The sequence below is a fragment of the Lagenorhynchus albirostris genome, chromosome 12 (assembly GCF_949774975.1).
Source record: "Lagenorhynchus albirostris chromosome 12, mLagAlb1.1, whole genome shotgun sequence".
NCBI lineage: Eukaryota > Metazoa > Chordata > Mammalia > Artiodactyla > Delphinidae > Lagenorhynchus > Lagenorhynchus albirostris.
The window spans coordinates 20,435,164-20,459,548 of NC_083106.1; the positions used below are offsets into that span (position 1 = coordinate 20,435,164).

Genomic DNA, 24,385 nt, shown 5'->3' on the forward strand with positions numbered 1-24,385 from the left:
CATAGCTTAGAAAGAATTAGGGGAAAACACTTGCCAAATTGAGCAGAACAGCTGCTTCCTGATTAACTATTTTTTGAGTGGAACATCCAATTTCATCTTCATAACATGCTTGGATATAAGGAATGAAATGCCACTGTGAAAACAATTCTTTCATTGTAAAAAAATTTTAAAACCCTAATATTCAAAGAACATAGGGTCTTGGGTTTTTAAATTCTATTTTATTAAAGACTATTAACAGAAGAATATTTACTTTTCCTCAGAAGTTAATAACTATTAATTTAATTACTAGCAGCTCTCTCAGTCTACAAGAAAGTTACGCAATAATGAACATAGCACTTAGCATGTGCCAGGCACTGTCCTAAGTGCTTTTACATATTTAGTCATTTACTTCTTCCAACAACTCTATGAGGTAGGTCCTATTATATCCATTTTACAGATGAGGAAACTGAGGCACAGGGAGGTTAAGTAACGTGCCCAAATTATATAGTTGGTATATGGCAAAGTCATGTTTTGAACCCAGAGAGTAGGGTCCTGAATCTGTGTTCTTAACCACTATGCCACACCCAGACAATTACTAAAAACCAGGAAGAACAATTCTTGCCTTTTCAATAAGCAACAGTACACTAATCTCTTAGTATACTAAAGTGAAGTTTTTACCTAATTCTCCAATGTGAAATGTGGGGAATTAAAAAATACATAGAGCCAGCAAACTCCTTGACTTTTATGAATGATTCCAAACGAAGAAACTGCTTTATGGGTTGAATTCATGAACTATTCTCTCTTATGGAAACTAGCTGGTGGCCTGTATTTCCAATATCTCTTCCCTACCATGAAAGACATAGCAATGGAGCTGTGTGAAGACTTTTTTTTTTTTAGAGAAAGTTAATTAGGTCATAGGTGAAACCTATCCCTGGAGTTAGCTGAGAAAGAATTGGGAGAAATCTGAGAAGAGCCCAGTGGGACTTGGTTTCCACGATTCTCATATTTAACCGTGAAATTAAAATTAGGAGCAGGGCTAGATGTCATGGTCATAAGCAGATTAGTCAGTGAGTTCCAAAGAGTTCACATACTCTTCTTTTTACTCCTTTTAAAAGTACACTGTCTGAAGGACGCGAGAATAATGACCACTGAATAAACTCTCTCTTTTATTAAATAAGTAGAAAGAGTTAATAGTTGACTCAAAAGAAAGACAGGAAACATGGTAAGTGCGGGTAAGGGCATTACAAAGCTTGCAAATGAAACCAGATCTCCAAAACATGATGATTTTGCTAAACTATTATAAATAACTCAGGAGAGAAAGCAACATACCCCATGTGAATTATTTTTCACCCCCCGCCATTCAGAGTTCCATCCAGTTGTTGAAGCCTCAAGCAGGTAGTAGAAAAATTTTTTAAAGAGTAATTGAAAACGCAGACTAAGATTTAAATGGTCAACACACAAATGCATAAACGGGATGTTTATAATGTAATGTATATTAAACTAATGTGACCAGAATTATTTTATTTTAAATTACTACATTGCCATGCATGAAAAGAATGGGCCACAGTAAAACAAAAGTAATTATTTCTAAGACCGTTTTTTAATATTTCTAGTTCCGTATGCATTTTCAGCATTTGACACCTGTTCTTTACCATTGTAACCAACACAGAGTTGTTCAAAATAAAGTTTTGACCCAAACTGGACTATGGAGATGCAGATCAGAGTGAGATAAACTCATAACAAGCAAACCAACACCAACAACCAGTAAAAATGTCTCATCGATGTTTATATACCATATTTACAAAAGTAAAGTTAAACCAACTGGTCATTATGTACATGCATTAGTAAATATTGGTAGTTTACATTTACATATATGTGCATTGGTAATAATCAAGTACAAAGATAACTTTTAAATTATTTTTATTTATGAAAAATATATATAATGTGACAAACATACTTCAATTTGAGTGCCTGTTCAATACTCAGTGCTTAAAAATCTTTGGAAAAAAAAAATCCCAAATTACATTCTGATGGAAGATATTAAAAGTAAGAGGTAAGGAAATAATAGTAAGTGTTAAATGTAATTTTAATAAGTAGAGGAGGTGAGCAGAAAGAAGATATACATCCAGGCGGGAATCACATAGCGTAAACCAGATGAAGAATCAGAAATGGCAGATGTGCAGTTTTTCCCAAGATCGGTTCACTCAAAAATGAACACAACAGAGGTACTTTCAGGATAGGGTAAATGAAGCCTTGATAAGGAGTTCATACTGTGAGCCGATGCAGGACTGACTTCCTCCTAGAGGTCCATGTACAAACATGCCTTGGACATCTACCGTAGAGTACGTTGCCACGTCAGTTCCTTATTTGGCTTCCTTTAAGAGGCAAGGGTGCTATGTGCCATACAATGACCTCACAAAACTTCAGTAGGCATCTGTCCTTACAGATGAAACAGCAGGTGGGATCAACTCTCTTTCCAAGTACGAGCTGGACTGGAATTCTGGGACCGAGTTTTTTCCTTCTCTAAAGACTGAGGTCCCTAGGGATTAGGGCAACTCACCCCAGTGCAGACAGCCTCAAAATCTTTCCCAGTGTGCTTCCCCTCCCATTCCTGCCGGGGATGGGGTGTGGCGGCCTGGGCCTTCTGCTAGTTGAGGCAGGGGCAGCAGAAGCAGCAGACGGTCCGGCAGGGGTTCTTCTTCTTGTACTGCACGGCCTTGCTCACCTGCACCTTGGCCTGGCCGGTGTAGTCGAGGGTCTTCTGCACGTTGAACTCGATGACGTCCAGGGTGTCAGCCTGCTGCTCCACCAGCATGGCCATCTGCAGGAAGAGGTCGTGCAGGTCGCGGATGCGGCTCTCCAGCCGCAGCATCTCGCGGTGGCGGCTCTCGATCTCGTTGAGGGCCGCCCGCGCGCCCTTCACGTCAGCCAGCAGGTTCTCTGAGAACACGTCCCACTTGCCTTGTTCGAACATGTCCTCGATCTGGTCGCCCGACACGTCCTTGCCCATGATCTCCAGCTGGCGCTGGATGCGGATCTTGCAGTTTTCGCGCTGCTTCATCTCGGCCTGGTTGTACTCGAGCATGGCGGCCTGGAACGGGAGGGTGAGAGCGCTGTACTGTGCGCGCGCGATGCGCGCCACGGCCGAGTGCGCGCCGTGCTGGGCCTCGGCGACCTCGCTCAGCGCCTTCATGGCGCTCAGCTTGCGGTGGATGCTCTCGCCCCGGGCCTTGATGTCCTTGGCAATCGAGTTGGTGTCCCGCTTGATGCTGCTGAGGCGCCTCATGGACGTGAGGAAGCGGGTGTTCTGCTTTCCCAGCCGCTTCACGTCGTAAGTTAGCTGCTGGTTTTCATCCTGAAGGTCCTGGATGTCTCTGTACAAGGATTCCAGGATGTGGTCCGTCTCGAACACGATATCCTCGGGGGGCGAGTCAAATTCATTGTCCTTGTCTGGGAACTGCTGTTCATACCGCTTGGTTAACTCCACAAGTTCTATTAGCCGGTCCTTCATTATGCCTGTAAATAGAGATACTGAGGTTAAATTCCTCAGAACTTAATTGAGAGTCAGATATTTGCATTGAGGGAATTAAAGATTGAAATAAAGAAACCTTCTGCTCACTGCTCAGCACTCCCAATTCTTTACTCCTGGGTGTAGGTAAGAAATGCACTAAAGGAGCTAAATGTTTCATAACATTTTGCTTATGAGTAAAGGACTAATATGACTGAGAGTCACGAACACACTTGTATTTTATAGCTTGTAGTATCTCAGTGCAATAGCGGAGGTGCCCGGAACTCAATCAGCAATTTCAAATTTTAGATTGCATTGGGAATCCATCTCTTTTTCTTGCTTTACAGTTCTCCAATAATCACAAATCAAAGCACACTAGAGAAAAGAAAAATAAGAAAAGACTTGCAAGGATAATGATTGTTAATTAAGGCCAGTCAAGGCTTTGGGGCCAACTCTAAGTGTTGTCTATCCTGTGTCTATTTCAGCAGTGGTGAACATCCTGTACATCATAAGACTTTTTTTTTTTTTTTTTTTTTGCGGTACGCGGGCCTCTCACTGCTATGGCCTCTCCCGTTGCGGAGCACACGCTCTGGATGCGCAGGCTCAACGGCCATGGCTCACGGGCCCAGCCGCTCCGCGGCATGTAGGATCTTCCCGGACCGGGGTGTGAACCCGTGTCCCCTGCATCGGCAGGCGGACTCTCAACCACTGTGCCACCAGGGAAGCCCTGGCAAAGTGTTTTTAATAGTTCTTTAGTTGAGGGTGAAAAGCTAACTGTCAATCTATATACTTATATGAATGCATGCTTACATTATTTGTATTAAAACAAAAAGTATAATTCTCAAAAAAAAAAAGTAGCATCAATTTCTCTACTCTTCCAATCTGGGTTTGGCCGTGAGACTTTCTTTGACCGAGAGGACAACAGAAAACATGCTGCAAGCAGAGGCTTGAATAGCACTAGCATACTGGGGCTTGTCCCCTCTTACTACTAAGAGCTCTGAAAGCTCTATGTGTGGAAGCTCAGGCTAGCCTCCTGGAGGATGATGATCATATGGAAAGAGAGGCCAGCCCCCAGGTGACCCACCGCTCCATCTGCATGACTGAGCCCAAGTGACGCCATTGGAAGAAGCACTCAGTATTTACTTTCTGCCAGCTACTGTGGTAGAAGTTTTACATAGATTATCTCATTTAACCCTCATAACCATAAGAGATAACAAATCGTGATTTGGTGATGGTTTGTTACCCTGACAAAGCTAACTGATACACCCCTCTTTAGGTTTCTCTATACCCCAAGATGTGTGTTCTTCTTAAACAGGACCTAGGAGGACGATGAGACTCATGGATCAATCATAATTTTTGGAAAGTAAATACTGTTGCATTCATTGCAATGAACAGAGTTCACTGCTACAATTAAAAAACACAAACATAATAATTGTCCTGTTGATATATGACACCTACTTGATGATCATGGCCTAAGTACACACCTGGATTTTGATTCAGTATACATTTACAATTTTCTATTCATATTGTATACAAACGTTAATGTAAAGCATACACATAAAAGGAGCATGTGTTTCTTAACACGTCTGAGGACAGTCTTCCTTTCCTTTTGAGGAATATGGTCATAAGCATGGTGAGGAGAAAAAAAAATGATGCTAAAAAAAGATTATCTCATACACAAGCAGCCTCCACAAGCAAGATTCTGCAGAAGCTGTTTGATAATGCAGTATGCTAAATCGGGGTTCTTGAGCAGTGGGGGCAGGACAGCACAGAGATACCAGGCAGTTCTAACCTTGGCTGAGTTTCAGTGTGATAAGAGGTTCTGAAAACTTGAAAAGCCAGTTTTGAAATGGAGGTAGATAGTTAAGTGTATCACAAGTCTATTGTTCAGATCACTAAAGTAAAGAACACCAGTTAGGCAAAATACAACTTCCAAACACGACTCTCCTGCCATATTCCAAACCTCCCTTTGTCATCCAAGACTGAACCAGAGACAATTCTTGCTAACAAATGAAAAAGAATAAAAATTAGTGTAATGTGTACCAGGTTCCTAAGGAACATTAGAAGTGGATTAAGACCCTACTAGTCTTTCAGAGTGTTTAAGGTAATCAGGATACTGCTTCTCAGTTGTAGAATCTGGTTAGAATTCCACATCCACTAAGGGCAGTGGAAGAGAGTGGCTAAGTGTCCAGCCTGAGAAGACAAACTCTGCCACCCCTGGGACTAACCTGGGCTCTCTCACTGGTTTCAGGGTTCCCAGCAGTAAGAGAGGGCGATTCCTAATAGATAAGTGCTTTTCAAATGTCTGCTGATGTCACATTTCCTTGCAGTCACCTTCTCTCTGCCTTATCTTCCACATGTATAAATACCAACTGCGTAAGATGAGGAAGAGAATTAAATGAGATAATCCAGGTAAAGCTCTTAGAAGAGTGCCCAGCAGACAGTAAGCACTCTGTATATGCGCCCGATTATCGTCTATTCTGTGATTTTAATTTACTCAAAAAATGAATGCAGATTCAGTAACTATTAGTATAAATAGTGCATTTGTTGATATACTGCTAACAGTTTATTACTAACAGTTTGTTACTCATCTCATAATCGTTAGTGAACACTAATACCTGTGGGTCACCAGATTGTTTAAGGTTTTCAATAACTTTTTTTTCCAACTCTTTTTTTGTAACATTTTCTTTTTTTCTGAGTATGAATGCAACCCTTGCTCTTTGAAAAGAAGAAATAATCCAATGACAGAATTGTTTTACATGGAAAGTAAACATGTCTCATCGTTTAATACCACTACATATAATGACTATAAAATAACCAATGATAAAAGGCTAATACATATTCTTCCAGACTCTTTTCTAATCTAGAAAGTTGTGAATTCTTAAGAGACAGCATCCAGAAGAACTGACCCTGATACTGTGAACTATGGAACATTTTCCTCGTAAACTGCAAGAGTTCTCTGGGTTTCCTCCTGCCAGGGAACCCCTCAGGGATGCAGGGCTATAGGGCAGGTACCACCATACTTTTCACCACCAACATTTTCGTGCAGGTGGTAGCAGGTAAAAAGGAACACCGAGGGCAACCTGGAAAGGGAAAGGAAATTCTTTAAAAAAGAGAGAGAATCCTCATGTTTTACTTTCACACTTAAGAATCCCAAAGCGGTTACTCCAATTCCACACACTTGGGAGACTGAGTCTTGAAGTGCCTAAGCCAATCTGAGGACTGCTATGTTCAGGACTCGGGGTTTGTAAAGTCAGTGGCTAGGTTTTCTTGTGGGAACAGATGAACAATTTTAATTCAGTAAACATCCTTTGAACATCTCCCTCATAAACGTCTCACAGAGGTAAGCCCCATTCCCCACCCCATGAGGTTTTGTTGCTCGTGGGGGAGCGGTGTTTGTTTTGCATTCCAGGAACATACTGGGAAGAAGTCTTGCTCATCAGCTAACTGGCTTGAGTCCTGAAAACAAATGTGGCGCGTGCGAGAAAAAGCACTCCCTTGGGTGTCAGAGGACTGCTCCCCGTTTCCTTCTCTAGCTGTATAAAGTAGAGCGAGACATTTCATATCTCTGAGTGTCAGTTTCTCCATCTGTAAATTGGCAATGACACTATCTCATAAGGGTTTCTTTTTTGATCAGTAAATGAGGTAGATAATGTATATAAAAGCACTCTGTAAATTTAAACGTCGTTTACAAACATGGTGTTAGGAGTTATTATTTTGCACAGTTGCCACTCATAATCAGTTTATTTCACCAGGTAGTTCATTTAAAATACTACAAGTACTACTCCTTAAGAAACATGTGCAGACCAAGTGATTTTAAATGATACTGAAAAACCCAACAACTATTCTAATATCAGTTTCTATATTATTCCTAACTCAAGTGACAGAATATTAATGCCCTATATTCACTCAGAACCTCAGCAAAGTATGAGTTAAATGCCTTGCATTTACTGTACACAAGATGTCCAAGGAAACAAACTCATTTATCATAATGAAATTTGAAGGGAATATCTCACATTACACTTATCAAAGAAGACAAATAACAACTTTTTGAAAACAAAACTGACAAACTAAAAAGCAGAAGCTGACCAAATTTCTTATACATTTACCCCAATATAAACTGTTGCACATAGCAGTTGTGTTGCTTATTACTAATATAGAATCAACACCAAAAATATAATCTTACAGATTTTTTAATATTAACAGAATTTTAAATTTCCCTTATATCTGAGCTTCTATTTTGTATTAAACAGATGCTGCATCTTTGCAGTGGTAATTGGTAACTTTCATAATTGGAATCAGGGGATAACCTCCTATCCGACCAAAACTGCAGAAAATTCTATAGCTAAAGAATAACTTTATTTGTTCTCTCATGAAGAAACTATCAATATCCATGTAGAATAATTACCAGCAACCATGAAACACATACAATTTTTTTTTTTTTTTTTTTTTTGCGGTACGCGGGCCTCTGTCGTGGCCTCTCCCGTTGCAGAGCACAGGCTCCGGACGCGCAGGCTCAGCAGCCAAGGCTCACAGGCCCAGCCGCTCCCCGGCATGTGGGATCCTCCCGGACTGGGGCACGAAGCCGTGTCCCCTGCATCGGCAGGTGGACTCCCAACCACTGCGCCACCAGGGAAGCCCAACACATACAATTTTAAATATCATACCTTTCACTTTTCTGTTGAGCATTCATTATACTGTAATAAGATTTTAACATTATATTTTTTTAAAATCTCAATTGTATAAACTAAAATATATTCAAGAGTGTAGAAATCATGGCATCTTGTTAGATAAACCAAGTTGGGCACTGTGTTAACTAGCTTCTAAGTAATATTCATGAAATAGACTATGTGATTTAATGTTCTTGTGCACATCTTCAGGACACATATGCCTGCACAAGCTACTGGGACAGACACTTTCATGTGTTTATTCAACAGGTATTTTGTGAGTATCTATTGTACTATGTGCCAGGAAATAAGAGGGGATGAGGTTAACTCAGTGGGCAAAAGAGTCATGGTCTCAGTCCTTTAAAAATATATATTTTAGGGCTTCCCTGGTGGCGCAGTGGTTGAGCGTCGGCCTGCCGATGCAGGGGACACGGGTTCGTGCCCTGGTCCGGGAAGATCCCACATGCCGCGGAGCGGCTGGGCCCGTGAGCCATGGCCGCTGAGCCTGCGCGTCCAGAGCCTGTGCTCCACAACGGGAGAGGCCACAACAGTGAGAGGCCCGCGTACCGCAAAAAAAAAAAAAAATATATATATATATATATATATATATTTTTTTTTTTTAGATAAGCAAAAAATGTTTATAGAAAGCTTTTTTTTTTTTAATTTATTTATTAATGGCTGTGTTGGGTCTTCGTTTCTGTGCGAGGGCTTTCTCCTGTTGTGGCAAGCGGGGGCCACTCTTCATCGCGGTGCACGGGCCTCTCACTATCGCGGCCTCTCTTGTTGCGGAGCACAGGCTCCAGACGCGCAGGCTCAGTAGTTGTGGCTCACGGGCCTAGTTGCTCCGCGGCATGTGGGATCTTCCCAGACCAGGGCTCGAACCCGTGTCCCCTGCATTGGCAAGCAGATTCTCAACCACTGCGCCACCAGGGAAGCCCAGAAAGCATTTTTAAAGACATAAATGAAAATTTCAAAAATGTGAAATAAGACTTTTGAAATATTTAAAATACAGGTATAGCTGAAACTAAACTTATGCAACTTGCTCATTCTCAACAATTTAAAGACATAACTATGAAGACAATGAAGGAAATACATCTTCAGTTGTCTGTGTAATTACAAAATTTTTCTTAATTTCAATAACTGATGTCATCTATGACTTGAAGATATAACAGCTTAGAATTTAAATCATGCTGCAAAGTCGAATAAACCTGCAGTGGATTCCCAGCTCTCAGCAAATTGGAAAAACACTATCCATCTCCAGGGGTGCTCAGTAAGGTGCCTGAGACACAGTGAGTGGGTTCTCAACAAAGGCAAGTATTTTCTCACATGATACTTATGGTTTTACTCATGTTGGTAAACATACACACTCTCCGTAACTATCAACAGGAAAATCTGTAAATGAGAGCTACTCACTTTTAACTTCACTGCCCTTAGTCTGTCCTGGCCCAAAGAAACTCCACTACGGCCACGTCATCCTGCCCTGCAACCAGAGATATCTCACCCCTCCCAATCCCTATCCAAATTCAAAACTTGCCCACTTAGGGACTTCCCTGGTGGTCCAGTGGCTCAGAATCCAAGCTCCCAATGCAGGGCACCTGGGTTCGATCCCTGGTCAGGGAACTAGATCCTGCATGCCGCAACTAAAAGATTCCGCATGCTGCAACTAAGACCCAGTGCAGCCAAATAAATAAATACATATTAAAAAAAAAAAAGACAAAAAACTTGGGACTTCCCTGGTGGCGCAGTGGTTAAGAATCCGCCTGCCAGTGCAGGGGACAAAGGCTCGAACCCTGGTCCGGGAAGATCTCACATGCTGCAGAGTAACTAAGCCCACGAGCCACAACTACTGAGCCTGGCGCTCCGCAACAAGAGAAGCCACTGTAATGAGAAGCCCACACACCACGACGAACAGTAGCCCCTGCTCGATGCAACTAGAGAAAGCCTGTGCGCAGCAATGAAGACCTAACACAGCCAAAAAATTAATTAATTAAAAAAAAAGAAAAAGCTTGCCCACTTAAACATCCCAATCCTATGTTCCATCCTCTACTTTTTTAAGGCAGTAAATAGCTATTTTGATGAATGTATCTGTTCTTATGTGCTAGTAGCTTAACATACTACTCAATCCAGAAAACACACTTGTATGTTTAAAGAAGACCTATATTCTGGGTAAAATGGCAAATTAAACATTACTTTTGTTCCCTTCCAAAATTCCACTAAAGGAACTTTTGAAAAGGCATACACCAATGAGGTAAAAAACAAGATAGAAGAGAGCAGCAACAAAATTTTGGAAGTCGTAAAGCAAATGGGCAGTGACAACTAGCCCAGCAGATACAAGAAAGTTGAATCCTAAGCAAAGAGTGGAGAAGGCCAAGAAATGATTACACCATAAATAAGTACTCAAAGGTTCAGGAACCAGAATTGAAGGCAGAGTACTTATGGAAAACGAGGTGATGGTGGCGGGGTAACAACAAATATGTTTGGTTAGAAATCTTTTTAACAAGTGAGTGTATCCACCATCCCCTGTCCTACCCTGGCAGGAGAGGAGCAAGGCTAGACTCTGAATGTAGACTGGGTTAGAGATACCCACCTGGAGAGAGGAGGATTAAGTGAATGTTTTTATAGGGAATGTTGGACCTCCAAGCCCTCTGTTCACCTACCATCCAGCACACTGACCTATGTCCTATAGGCAGAAGAATGGAAGACCATTTTCCATAAAGTAGAAAGAAAGAAAAAGAAGTAAAAAATAACAGAAAAGATGAGGAATTTAGGGGTCCAATCCTTTAAGTTCAAATTCCAAATAATAGGAATTGCAGAGAGAGGACATTATACAAGGAGAGAGAAAGAGAGAGAGAGAAACAGACCACCTACAAAACATTAAAGGTCAAAACACTTAAAACTAATGGAACATGGGACTTCCCTTGTTGCACTGTGGTTAAGAATCCGCCTGCCAATTCAGGGCACACAGGTTCGAGCCCCGGTCCGGGAGGATCCCACATGCCACGGAGCAGCTGGGCCCGTGTGCCACAACTACTGAGCCTGCACTCTAGAGCCCACAAGTCACAGCTGCTGAGCCTGCGAGCCACAACTACTGAAGCCTGCATGCCTAGAGCCTGTGCTCCGCAACAAGAGAAGCCACTGCAATAAGTCCACGCACCATGACGAAGAGTAGCCCCCGCTTGCCGCAACTAGAGAAAGCCCGCGCTCAGCAATGAAGACCCAACACAGCCAAAAATAAAAATAAATAAAAATTTATTTTAAAAAAAGCTAATGGAACAATGCCTTTTAAACTTTTGAGGAAGATGTATTTTCAACCCAGAATTCAATCAAACCATCAATCAAATGTGAGAGTAGAATAAAGACATTCTCAGATTTACAAAGTCTCAAAATTTTTTATATCCTATGTTCTCTTTCTCAGGAAATAAGGAAATGAAGCAGAAAATATACAAAATAAAGAATCCTAACGTGAGTCCTAACAGAGGAAAGAGGCAAAGGCATTCCAGGATGATGGCAAACGGAAACTCTAAGATAATAACTATGAACCTGGCTGAAAAGATATCTGTCTAGATTAGGTGAGTAGGCGGCAGGAGAGATTTCTTCAGAAAAATGAAACTGATAGAATGCCTTATGGGTCAAAATTGCTGGAGCAGAGATTTAGACAATTTGGGGTTGAGTAGGTTGTGAGTGTAAATGAAACTAACAACAACAATAAAAACCAATTAACTTCCAGAAAAAACATTATGTAGTTGCAGGAAAGTAATCATGATATAATACATGGCTCAGCTGTGACTAGCATTTTCATAATCATAAAAATAAAATCATGGAATACTGATCTAACAAGTTAGAATGGAATTGTGTTGGGAGGATGGGAGGAGGGGACAGAAAGGGTGAGTGTCTGGGGAAAAGGTGTGAAAATGAGCTAAAACACCATCTTCCATACAGAGCAGTCAATAGGTCATGCCTAAAACAAAACAAAAAACAATCAAGAAATAATAACAGAAGAGTGTTATTTAGAGACATGAATATAAATACTAAAAGAAACAGCAAAAATAGTCGAAAGTAGTTGCCTTTCGGAAGGGGGAAATTAAACAGACTTTTTGTCATTAGACTTTTATTTTTCATTAAATGTTTTATGGAACTAGTTGACTCTAATTATGTATGAGTAAGTTTGATGAAACTAAAAACTAGAGAGAGAAAGAGGAAAGAAGGAGGGCAGGAAGGGACGCAGAAAAGAAGGGTGGGAGGGAAGAAAGCAGGAAGGAAGAAAAAAGGCTTTCTAGATATCCAAAACACTAATCCAAAGGGCAATGGTGTGAATTTATGAGTTTGGCTTGGCGCTAAGCAGGAACTCTTTAGGAATCCTCCGTCTTGCCTGCTCACTTCTTTCTCTATCTCTTTCTCATGTAAACATCTCTTTACAGGTTCTGCTTTAGACTGAACACTTATACACATTTATAAGTGGAATCTGAAACTCTCCTCAAGTTAATATTTTGACTGAACTAAATCCAAAATTCCTGCCAGGGTTAAAAAAAAATCTGAAAAAGAAAGTGATCCTAAAATAAAGCTCAAATAATAAATAATTAAGTTTTTTAGAAATTGAAAAGAACACAGCACTGGTGAAGCGGGGGAAGCCCTAGCAGATATTAACACCTATTATAAGACAATAATTAAAAGCGTGATACTTTTGCCAACCTGAAAATTAGATAAATGGACACAAATAAAACATGGAGAAATATACCAATTATATATAAAATATTAGTTTATGAAGAAGCAGCCATCAAAAAATAATAGGGGAGGAAAAAATTTAAGCAACTAGATGATGTAATTGACTAGCAAGAATGTATTTCTCTCTAATCCTTACCAAAGACCCCATAATATACCTCAAGAACATCAAAGAATTAAAAATGCAAACATCAGTAACAGAAGTATTACTAGAAAATAAAGTGGAATATTTATCAGTACTCTGGGATAATAACTTTCTATGGGATTTGAGGTTGTGGAAGAACTCTCAAAGAAAAAGACAACCAAATCTGATTATATAAAATTTGAAATCTCTATGCAACAAGAAAGAATGATAAATACTAAAAATTAAAGCAAGAGATTGGAAGAAAATATTTGCACAAAACATAATAGACATTAGGTAGGTACACAAAATTATGTGAATAGACAACCTCAACTGATAAGACGATATACAGAAAGACAATCACAGGAGATAAAATATTCTCAATAAAAATATGAAATGATAGTATCTGCTCTTTAGCAAATAAATACAAATTAAAAATAAGATACTAATTTAGACTTATTAACGTAGACAAAAATGAGGGGGGGAAATCACAATACAATGTTTATCGATGCTTTAGTTACTAGATGGAAAGAATAAAATTGAAAATACTATTGTGTATTTATGCTGCTGTCAGTGGTAGGTGTAGGTATCTAGATGTCAACAGAAAGGAGAAAATGTTCGTGGCACTCTAAGTTTCAGCAAAGGGCAATTAATACCTTGAGAAGTTTTCTAATTAAACAACAACAAAATTATGCTGACTACATGGAATTTTCTTCTACAAACTGTTAAGCTTTTCAGATGAGTTGACACTACTATAGTTTTGACTCTTTAAGGGATAAGCTTCATCCTCTAAAGAGTTCTACATTTCCAAAAGGAGAAAAATATTACAGTTCACCACCATAGCTTTTTATTAAAAAATTCTCATTCTCAATGAAAACATAAAAGTTGACATAATTTACAAAAGTATTCAATTGGATTCACAGTGGTTAAACTCGTCACCCACCTACACTGCAGCAATAAACCAAGCTCGAACTATGCAAAATAGAAAGTGTAAGAACAAATGTTTAGAATTATTTCCTCACCATTCATATACTCCCTATATACAATATTTATAGTAAAAGCAAGAAAAAAACTAGAACATATATTGAGTATTACTTGCAATACCAAGGAATATGCCAAAGCATGGAAGTAAAGATGTGAGAAAACATTGCAGATGGTCATCATAGGACATCACATGTCCATTCACTTAAAAATCACACTTCCAGTCTGAGTTATATTTCACTTGCACTATAGTCTTTAATTCCAGTTTTTAGTATCAACGTTGTTTTGAGATGCTGGATGGTGTAGATATGTTTATGTTGACTTAAATGAGATACAGCAGAGCATTCTACACCTCCATCTACATCTAGTAAACGCTGCCCCATGATGACTTAATCCTCCCTTCTCTGCGATCAGCCAAATGGATGGTATCCTTTTTTTCTTTTTTTGAACCAGGGACTGAACCTGGGCTTTGGCAGTGAACGTGCCAAGTCCTAACCACTGGACTGCCAGGGAATTCCCCAATGGATGGTATTAGCATCCATTGGGGAATTAGCATGAGTTGAGCTGCTAAACCAGGTAGAGGCTACCAACTGCAATACAAGTGCTGCATCCCCTCTCAGCAGAGCTGAGAAAGTGAAGTGGAAAGATGAGAAGTCAGAGCAGACACTGACCTCTAAGCAAAGGTTCTGCAACCTTGGTCTATAATAAGACCCAAAGGCAAATCTGTCAAGCGCCCTCCTAGGCCATAATCATCAGATTCTTAAAATTAACTCTTAAAAAGCTGTAATATAATCTCATGATTTTCAGAGCTTTAAGTTTACATCATTTTACTGTATATTACATATTAAAATATTAACAAATTAGCTTCTAGCAATGGCACATTGAAAGAGACACACAGAAACTTCCTTCCCTGTTCCTCAGCATCTATTTTATTCAATAAATGAAGGAGTCATTTTCTTGTTCTCTCTTTGCCAGTGTGTGCACTCACATACTATAAACACACACCACGCACACACACACACATGCATGTGAAGGATGGGTCAGTTTTGAACTACAGAGACCAAAAGATCTTCCTTTGTTTAAAAAGAGGTCCCTTGTCTTATAACCAAAGCCAGGCTCATAGCTTCTATTTTTATATAAATTGTGTTTCATAAGAGTGGGACACTTTCTCTGACCTTAGATTAAGCTGCGTTCCTGACTCCATGATCTCACACTTTCTTATACCTCCTCTTTCCTAATATTCATCATATTCCATTGTTAATTGTTTCATTGCTTGTCTTCTTTGCTTGCCAATAAGCTCCATGGGGTCAAGGGCTGTACTTACTGTGTTTGCCATGCACCCCAAAATGTCCAGCTAATAGAAGAGGCTCAATAAATATCTGTTGAATAACTATGCTTGCTAGATTGATTATGTCTTTCAATCCTTTTTGATGAGGCTAGGTGTCCTGTACACCAAGATGAAGAAGACAGTCATTGCCCTCAAGGTGCTCACAGGCTGGTAGGGAGGATAATGATAAAAAAATGTAATAATAGGGGGACATATGGGTTTACTTTCTGAGCTCAGTAGAAAATGGTGAACTCAACTGGATAAGGGGAAGGGAAGGCTTCCTAGAGAAGGTGATGTCTGAGCTGATTCTAAACAGTTTAACAGGGGTTAGCGGGCAAGGAGAAGGGGAAGGGACCAGGCAGAGACAACCTGAGCAAAGGCATAAAGCATTGAAGGTATAGGAACTAGAGCAATTTGGTACTGCAGGAGTGAACCAAACATATCAATATGTGCTAGGAGTTTTACCAGATTATTCTTTAGGTGACTAACATTTCCGACAATGACCTGACTCAAATTCAGTGTTTTTCCTTTCGAAGAAAAATAATTATTCCCCATTTCAATGAATCAGATAATATATTTTCCTGACACAGTTAATCTGTCTCATCCTATTAGACAGTCATTTAAAGCTTTAAGACAGCACCTCAAAGTTTCATCTGGCATAAGATTTTTCTGGAAAATCTTACTCTCCTAGGAAGTTTACTGATTCTTATAAATTCACTGATTCCCCCCCCCCCCGGCTTTTTATCTACAACTATTCCAGGAATTTGGCATCTCTCCCCCAGTTATCAAGATAGTAAAAAGCCAAGCCAGAAACATCTGCCTCTCTCCAGCAATCCTGGTCAGAAGCCAGCCAAGGAATTTGGGCCAGGCTCCCCATTGGCCACACCAGGAATATGCTATGAAAGACAAGGGGTGAATATCACTATATCAAGTCTGCTGGGATTAAGGCTCAGGTGCTCCTCTGTTCCACAGTTCCCATGGCTTCTTGCTAATCTGAAAAATTCCAATAGGCTTGGTCACCCTCAAGGGCATAATGGTTCAGGGCAACGGGTCTTAAACCATAGCATGGATCAAAATCATCTGGGGAAAATGTGTTGAAAATGTCGATTCATGGGCTCCACTTTTAAAGATTCTGTTCTAGTAGATCTTGAAAGTTGGCCTGGACTTCCCTTTCTGTTTTCTTTTTGTTGTTGTTCCTTGGTTCATAGAGGATGTTTTAAAATATCTCAGGCAATTCTGATCTTATAACCTACAGGCTACATACTGAGATTCACTGGAACAGTTTGGGGCCTGTCAAAGGCTTATAAAAAAGGGAAAGGGGAGGATGGAGAGAAGAGAGAGAAAATGTAGCTTAATATCACAAAATTGTTTACCATTTAACAAGGGTAAAGCCTTGAATTGCAGCAAAGACCAGCACTTCTGTCGGTGGTCTGGACAGCCTGGGTGTTTGCTTAGCTTTCTCTACTGTGCACCCCACTCCACTCATCCTAGCCAAGCCTCACCTGGCTCTTCTGCGACTAATCTTCCCAGGATGAAGGCTACTGTCTTCTTGCTCTCTGGTTGGCTATTTGAAATCCTTAAGGGCCTTAATGCCAGCTTTCTGGGCTTCACTCATCAGGGCAATGATCTGGGTTAGAAAGAAACGGCAAGGCCCTCGCAGAGAACGCTGTCTTCCAGAGAAATGTAGTGGATGATGTGATACTCAGATCCCTTCACGACCAAGGCCCCTGTTCCCCCGGCTGCCAGGAACATTGGCTGCGGAAGGTTCACAGCTCCAGGAATTGCCCTTGACTAAAGGGAGTTGCTTTGTCCAAGATTACACTTTCTGCCTGAATGCAGGCCACGTGATGTTGGCGATACAGTGACCAGCTCCCTTGCTTCATGGTGGCAGAACGATTCTGAAGGGCCATCCCACCTCCAAAGCTCCCCACTGTTGAGACCACCATTGTACGTGCGCTGCAGTTAATTCTTCCCTCTGCGTAATCCTGCTGCCCTCCCTCCCTGCCAAGTGTTATTCCCAGGGCACCTCCTCATAAATTTCTTGTGTGCAAATCTCAGAGTTTGTTTCCAGGAAACCTGACCTAAGGTACTGGACTTGCCTCTTTTAGTCAAGTAGTGAGAGCACAGCATACTGGGCCTCTGCACCTTACTTCTTGGGTAACGTTGGGTGGTCCCCTAATCTCTCCCAGGGTCTCTTTCCTCATCTATAGAATTCGAATACAGACAACAATAGTAATAATACTTATTATATCTGTTTTGCCAGGCTTTTATGAGAATTAAAGGAGAAAATATCCATGAGAGTACTTCGTAAGTAATGAAGAACTGTACAGTCTTGTCAGCTGACATCACTATATGTTGGTTTACCATGTGATAATCAGGAAAGAGGAGAGGAAGAAGTGGGATATCTACTAATATTATACAATTCATCTTACACACTGTGCCTGACTTTATCTGAAATTAAAAGATTTGTGTCACTAGTCAATACACCCAGGCACATAATAGAAAATTTAAAAAAAAAACAACCCAGGAGGTGAGACATGCATTGCTGCAACCCTGAAACTGAAACAGAAGTGACAACAATCCTTGTTCACTCTTTTTCCATATGAAGATAGCAGGAGAGTTATTTCCACTACTCTGAAAAGTCAGAATTCACATGATTACCCAAAAGGTTATGCAATGAGCAATGAAATGTCATTTTATATCTCTGAACAGAGAAACAAGTAAAACAACTGGGTATACAAAATGGGGAACACTTTTCTAAGCAACTTGTTATTTCTGGATTACCTTGATACCGTATCCACTAAAAAGAAAAAAAAAGTACATTAACTGAAAACATTTAATTAGCTCAAGAAAGATAACTGGAAATTACCAATCCTAAAACGTCTCCCTACTAAAAATTACCAAATTATTGAGTCTTACAAAGAACTTGAATGAGATGCACAGATAATGTCTGGTATCCACAGACTCAGAAGGAGTGACCAGCAAATGACTTACCCTGACAGACGGTTTCATTATCAGCAAAAGTCACAGAATGGTTAGCACTCAGAGGCTTAGAGACCTACCAGAGCCCCTAACTCTCGCAATGCTCCGCTCTCAGGGAAACCACAGTCAAAATGAGGAGGCCAGACAAACCCACATGAAATATTAACCAAAACCCTTCCCTGTATTGTTCTCTGAGCACTGAATGAATTACAGGCAGGCACAGAGGAATTTAGACCAAGGGGTAAACATGTGGGCTGGATCACCCCGGAAGGCTTCATGTCAAGTCTCATATAATGAGAAACTATAAATATCTAGATTTCCTGGTAAAGCTAAAGAAATGCTGAATGAAACATTTTGTTTGTACGTGGAGAAAACATTTCAAAACTTCTAGTTTTAGATATTTGAACATTTTCAAACTTCCAGTGAGTTTGCTGATTCATTTAGGTACAACATTAATTCAACGTCTATAATCCTTACATGGTCCAAAGTAGAGGCCCCTGAGGAAAAAGAGAATTAGACCGTGTTTGCTGAAGAAAACTCAGAGAATTATTCAATGCCAAGGTAGGCCGAATCATGAAATGATGAGAATAGTGAAGAGTTGGGGTCAGATTTTTTTTTTTAGGGGGGGGGAGGTGGGGTTGTTAGTCAAAAATATCTTTGTCGGGACCAAAGGAATCGACCTGAAAATAGAAATGAGGGCCCGAACCAGGAAACCTGAATCATTTTGCTCAGCAAAAATCAAGAAAACAGGGGACACAGCAGGGCCAGCTTCACTTACCAAGATTCTGGAAGTTAGAAGCAGGAGGGGCTGGTAAGTACCTGCTTTGGGGTGAAACCAGAACAAAATGGTCCCAGAAGGCAGATTCTAAACCAGGAGTATAAGATCTGGAGCTGTTATGGACCTGCCTGCATCTGTTAGTAAATCTTCTACCACCAGACTCTGCTCTGTAGATTAATACCCCCTGGCCAGCCTTTCTGCTTCCCCGTGGGAGCGATACTACAGATCTTAGCAACAAAATATTGAGTGCATCTAAGAAACACGAGGTGCTAAACTGAGGCACTGGGAGGACAGTTGTGTGGAAGCTGTGGGAACCTTCGGTCACTCCATTAAAATGTTTTAAATTCCCAGGAGAAATGTTCTGATTATTCTAGGTTTATTCCTAGACCAACCAGGTATTTCTTGGGGTGAAGGTGGGGGGGAGGGAGGGGTGCCACAGCACAACAGGACCAGAGGGAGCCCCATCTCATGTATTGGTTGGGCTATTCCTGGTTGAGGGAGAATTGTCAGGATCAGGAGAGTGACTCTACTTTGAGTTCACCACAGTGTCTAAAACATCATTCATTCATTCATTCATTCATTCATTCACTCGTTCATTCATAAAGACACCGTATCAGAGCAGAGTGGTTAAGAATGCAAGGTCTGCAAAGGGGAAAGGTGAGGAGGAAGGATAAATTGGGAGTTTGGGATTAACATATACACACTACTATATATAAAATAGATAATCAACAAGGACCTACTGTATAGTACAGGGAACTCTACTCAATATTATGTAATAACCTATGTGGGAAAAGAATCTGAAAAAGAATCGATATATGTATATGTATAACTGAATCACTCTGCTGTACACCTGAAACTAACACAAAATTGTAAATCAACTCTAATATAAAATAAAAATCATATCAAAAAAAATTTTTAAAAGCAAACAAGGTCTGGAACCTGACGCTTGGGATCAATTTCCTGGCTCTGACAATTACTAACACTGCACTTCCTTCACCAGTGAGAAGTAGTTAACTATAGTACCTACCTCACAGAATTGCAATAAGGAGTAAAAGACTTGATTCACGTAATGAGCCTAGAATAGTGCCTAGAACATAATACGCACTCAATAAACTTTAGCTATTGTTAGTATTCATTCAAAAATGTTTCACGAGTACTGACTATATGCCAAACGCTGTGTGAGATCCTCATCATCCTTGAAACCAAACCAACTCTTCCATTTATGTTCCTACCTTAGTCATTAACTAGAAACGCGGGAGTCATCCTAACCTCCTCCTTTTCCCTCATTGCCCACTTCTGGGTTCTGTGGCCAGGTTCCACCTACTGAACATCTGTCAGCTCCTTCCCTCTTTTCCATTCCTCACTGTCACTACTTGACTCGAGCCTTCTTTAATTTCTCATCTTGAATATTACAACAATCTCCTCTGTGTCTCCCTAAGGCCAGTGCCACTCTCATCCAATCTATTCTCTCTCTTGATTCTAAGTTGTCTTTTTAAAACAGGTATCTGACAATATCAGTCGATTGACTAAAGTCCTTTACAGGATAAACTCTGAGCTCCTACATGACACACGGACCTTCGTGACCTGGCCCAGCCTGTCTCTCCAGGCCCCTCCCCAGCTGGTGTCCACCCCCAAACAGGCTGATCCTTCTGCTGGGTGGTCTAGTCCTCCATCCGCTGATGACTCCTCCTCTTACATTAAGGTTCATTATTTAATGAATACTTACTGCCTAACATTTATCATGACTGAAGCCTGTGCCAAGTTCAGGGAGTACAATGATGAAGATCACACTCAACCCTTTCTCAGAGAAAAAGTAATTTTGATGCTCTTGAGAGAGAAATAAAGTATGGAAATTAAGGTAAAGTTGTCTCCAATTTACCACTGTTTCCGTCACTAGTTGCATATCTTACGGAATTGGAGAAATTGAATATATTCTGGTATCAGGTCCAAAAGCACCTCAGCATGATTCCAGTCCCAACAGTGGATTTACTCATTTTGAGTCATACAGCTATAATGTGTTAGAAAAGGTTGATTTGAACTATAAAAAACAGTGATCAGAAAGTTGCTTCAATATAGAGTTATAACGTTTTTATGCCATTAATCAGTCACTTAAAAATGCCTGTGACTGTCTAGGGGTAATAACAGGCTAGACTTATTTTATTTATTTATTTTTTTGCAGTACGTGGGCCTCCCACTGTTGTAGCCTCTCCCGTTGCGGAGCACAGGCTCCGGATGCGCAGGCTCAGCGGCCATAGCTCACGGGCCCAGCTGCTCCGCAGCATGTGGGATCTTCCCGGACTGGGGCACGAACCCGTGTCCACAGCATCGGCAGGCGGACTCTCAACCACTGCGCCACCGGGGAAGCCCTAGACTTATTTTTACATGGTTATTAGACAACATGAAATATAGTCAATTCAGAATCTCTAAAAATCATGCCTTTCTAATTAATATATTTTTAAATCACTTATTGAATGAAACACTGACGAATAAGCTCAACAGGCTGCCTACAAAGACAAGGAGATGATTAAACCCAAAACCTTCCTCGTTCTTCCAGAAATGATGACGCACTTCATTGAAAATCCCAGATCTGCAAGAACTTCAGTCATATTGGGACAGAGGCTCTACTGTGGGCATAGATCTGTCATTGCACTCACCTCCTTCTATTAGATTTTGCAGTGGATTTGCCAGGCTTCTACACCAGTCTTTAGGGCTCTTGTCAGCAAGATCCTGTCTTATTCTCAACTGTATAACCAGAGCTCGGTAAAGAGACTGGCACAGAGAAGGTGCCCAATGACTGTCTGCTGGGCTGAATTCAGCTCAACTCAGCTCCAACAGTGATGCTGTCCACTTCTCTATTGTGTCCCTTCCTAAGAGCTGCTAACCTGCTGCAACAGACCTATGAGCTTCAACATTTTAATTTCTTAGCTCCAATTGGTATCCACCATCTTCACAACTTTTCATGTGGCACTAACTTACTAAAGACAAACTGTCCAAAATATCTTGATTCAGAGTGACATACAATCACCAGGTAATGTGACATACTTCTACAACACCATCCCAATGAAAGTAATAACAAACCAATTATTGAAGAGTGAAATTAATTTTCTCTTGGGCCTCTGTGGCAAAGCACATGATTTTAATGGTTATCTTACATCAGTCTAGTGACCCTAGCTGGTATGCTGTACCATCAGGTGCTCTTGGAAACAAAACTTTAAACTGTTACTTCCTATACCACCAGCCCCAGTTTAGCAACGCCTGCATTTCACATCTTAATCTTATTTTAAATACAGCCAGAGCAAACCTCACTTTTCAAAAGTTCATTAACAAAGTCTCACAATTAAGAGAGTAGCGCTATGACTCATTTTTGGATACCCGTGTGGAAATAACAACTCCTCCCTTTGCTGAGAAACGGCTTAAACAAGTGCATGAGAACCACAGGAAGTAATACAGATCTTGGCTACTGTAAGCCGAGTCTAGATAGAATTCCCTCTCGGGACGGTGTGGTGCTTCTACGCGCTGCCACTACCTGTTGTCCCCATTCTTCTAAAAAGAAAACAGTCTTATGTGGGCTTGGAAGGAACTATTTCAAGGCAGTATCAACTTCTCCGTATTTCTTGGTTCCTGAGTCATACTGCCAAGTTCAAGTCAAGAAGTCCCCATTCTGGTATTTTTGAGAAAGTGCAACCTAATAGGAAGTGAAGAGATGATCAAACCGAAGTAATGCCTCAACTAATTTTTTTTTTTAAAAAAATCAGCCTTTCGACTCAAAAACAAAAGTAGTCTTGGGTGGATACTGTATAAGGGAAGCCTACAACAGGTTACCTCTGAAATCATTTCTATGAAGCCCTAAATGCGCAGTCCCTTGTCCACTGGGAGAAAAAGCAATCACTCCGCTCGGTATTAGGAACCCAAATGCCGTGTTCCCCGACGTGCCGAGAGGCGGCAAGAGACCCGACATCCCCCCAAAGGCATCCCTCGTGTCCCCGACCAAGCGAGTCGCCCCACAGCTCTCAGCGCACAGCCTAGCGGGGCGCGTCCTCGCTCCTAGGGGCGGTGAACGAGAGAAAAAGAGACCCAAGGGGAGAAACACAAACCAGGAACGGGACCGCGCGTGCGAACCGAGAAGCCCTCTCCAGTGGGCGCCCGTGCCACGCTGGGCGCCGGGCGGGGATGGAAACCCGTGGCGCGACTCCTGACGGACGGGCTCCCGGCGCCTCCAGCAGCTCCACTGCGACCGCCCCAGCTCCGCGCCGCTGCCACCGCCGCATCTGGGCGCCAGCCCGGCACCCCGGGCGTCGGAAGTTCCCACAGTACGGGACCAGTCCCCGCCCCCAGACGGCGGCGCCGGATCCCCGCGCGCCCCGCCCCGCCCCACCCCGCCCTACCCCGCCCCGCCAGCAGCCAGGGTGCTCCGAACCACTGGGACCCCTCCCGCTCTCGCTTCCGCTTCCTCCCACTCCTGTGCGCCCCCGGATGCTCTGGGCGGAGAAGCTGAGAGCCGCGGAGTGCGCCGCCGGAGGCACGTAACCCCTTTTCCTAGCCACCTCCTCCTTGGCCGCCCCCCAGCGCCGGGGGCGTGGCCCAAAGGCGCGGGAATTTCCGCCGGGATCCCCCTACGCTGGTGCCGTTTGCTGGCCGTGCCGGTGCGTTTCCCGCGCGGTTCTGAGTGCTGGGGTGACTGAGAGGGGCTGCGGCCGGCTCTGCACCTGCCGCGCGACCCTGTCGGAGGCCGGCGAGGAGGCTGCGGGTCCCCCCGAGGCTGAGCACCGCCTTCCCAGAACCCACCCGGATTCAGCCCTTTCCAGTGAGCTTTAAACGCCAGCCCGGTTCATTCATTCATTCGTTCGTTCGATACTAACCTAGCGTCCATACAAGTGCTGAGGATACTGCGTGGCCAAAAGCACCGCCAAGACATTGCCCTCAAGGACCCGGCATTCCAGTGAGGAAACATGAACAGATAAAGTGTTTATCATGTGAGGTTAGTGGTATCTTGAAAAATACGGCTGAGGCTTAAAAAGTTAGAAAGTGCTCAAAAAGGGGGTGAAAAAAAGACCTACATTGATGGGGAATGTCAAAGAAATGCAGGAGCCAACAGAAAGAGCTCCCAAAGCCAAAGGAGGAGCAACTTGAACAACAAAATGAAGTAGTATTAGATTACAACCTGAAGTAAGAACAAACAAAAAACCCCAAAACAACCTCCCCCGCCGTGAGTCCATAGCAATAAATGGTTGGATAGGGAAGTGGTGAAGAGATAGGCCCTCCTTCAGAAGAATTCCTAGTAACTTGTGCGGATACTCCACTCTCAAGGAGTAGAAGCCTAACT

At 41.9% G+C, this 24,385-nt stretch overlaps 1 protein-coding gene across 1 annotated transcript; it reads right to left on the reverse strand.

Moving 5' to 3' along the window:
• Positions 1–1,171: 1,171 nt before the first annotated feature.
• STX11 (syntaxin 11) lies at positions 1,172–23,363 on the reverse strand. The gene is made up of 2 exons (XM_060167371.1): positions 23,157–23,363; positions 1,172–3,495 (listed from the first exon to the last, which is right to left on the reverse strand). Exon 2 carries the CDS (start codon positions 3,488–3,490, stop codon positions 2,627–2,629), a length of 864 nt encoding a protein of 287 aa, XP_060023354.1. The 5' UTR covers positions 3,491–3,495; positions 23,157–23,363; the 3' UTR covers positions 1,172–2,626.
• Between the last annotated feature and the right edge of the window lie 1,022 nt (positions 23,364–24,385).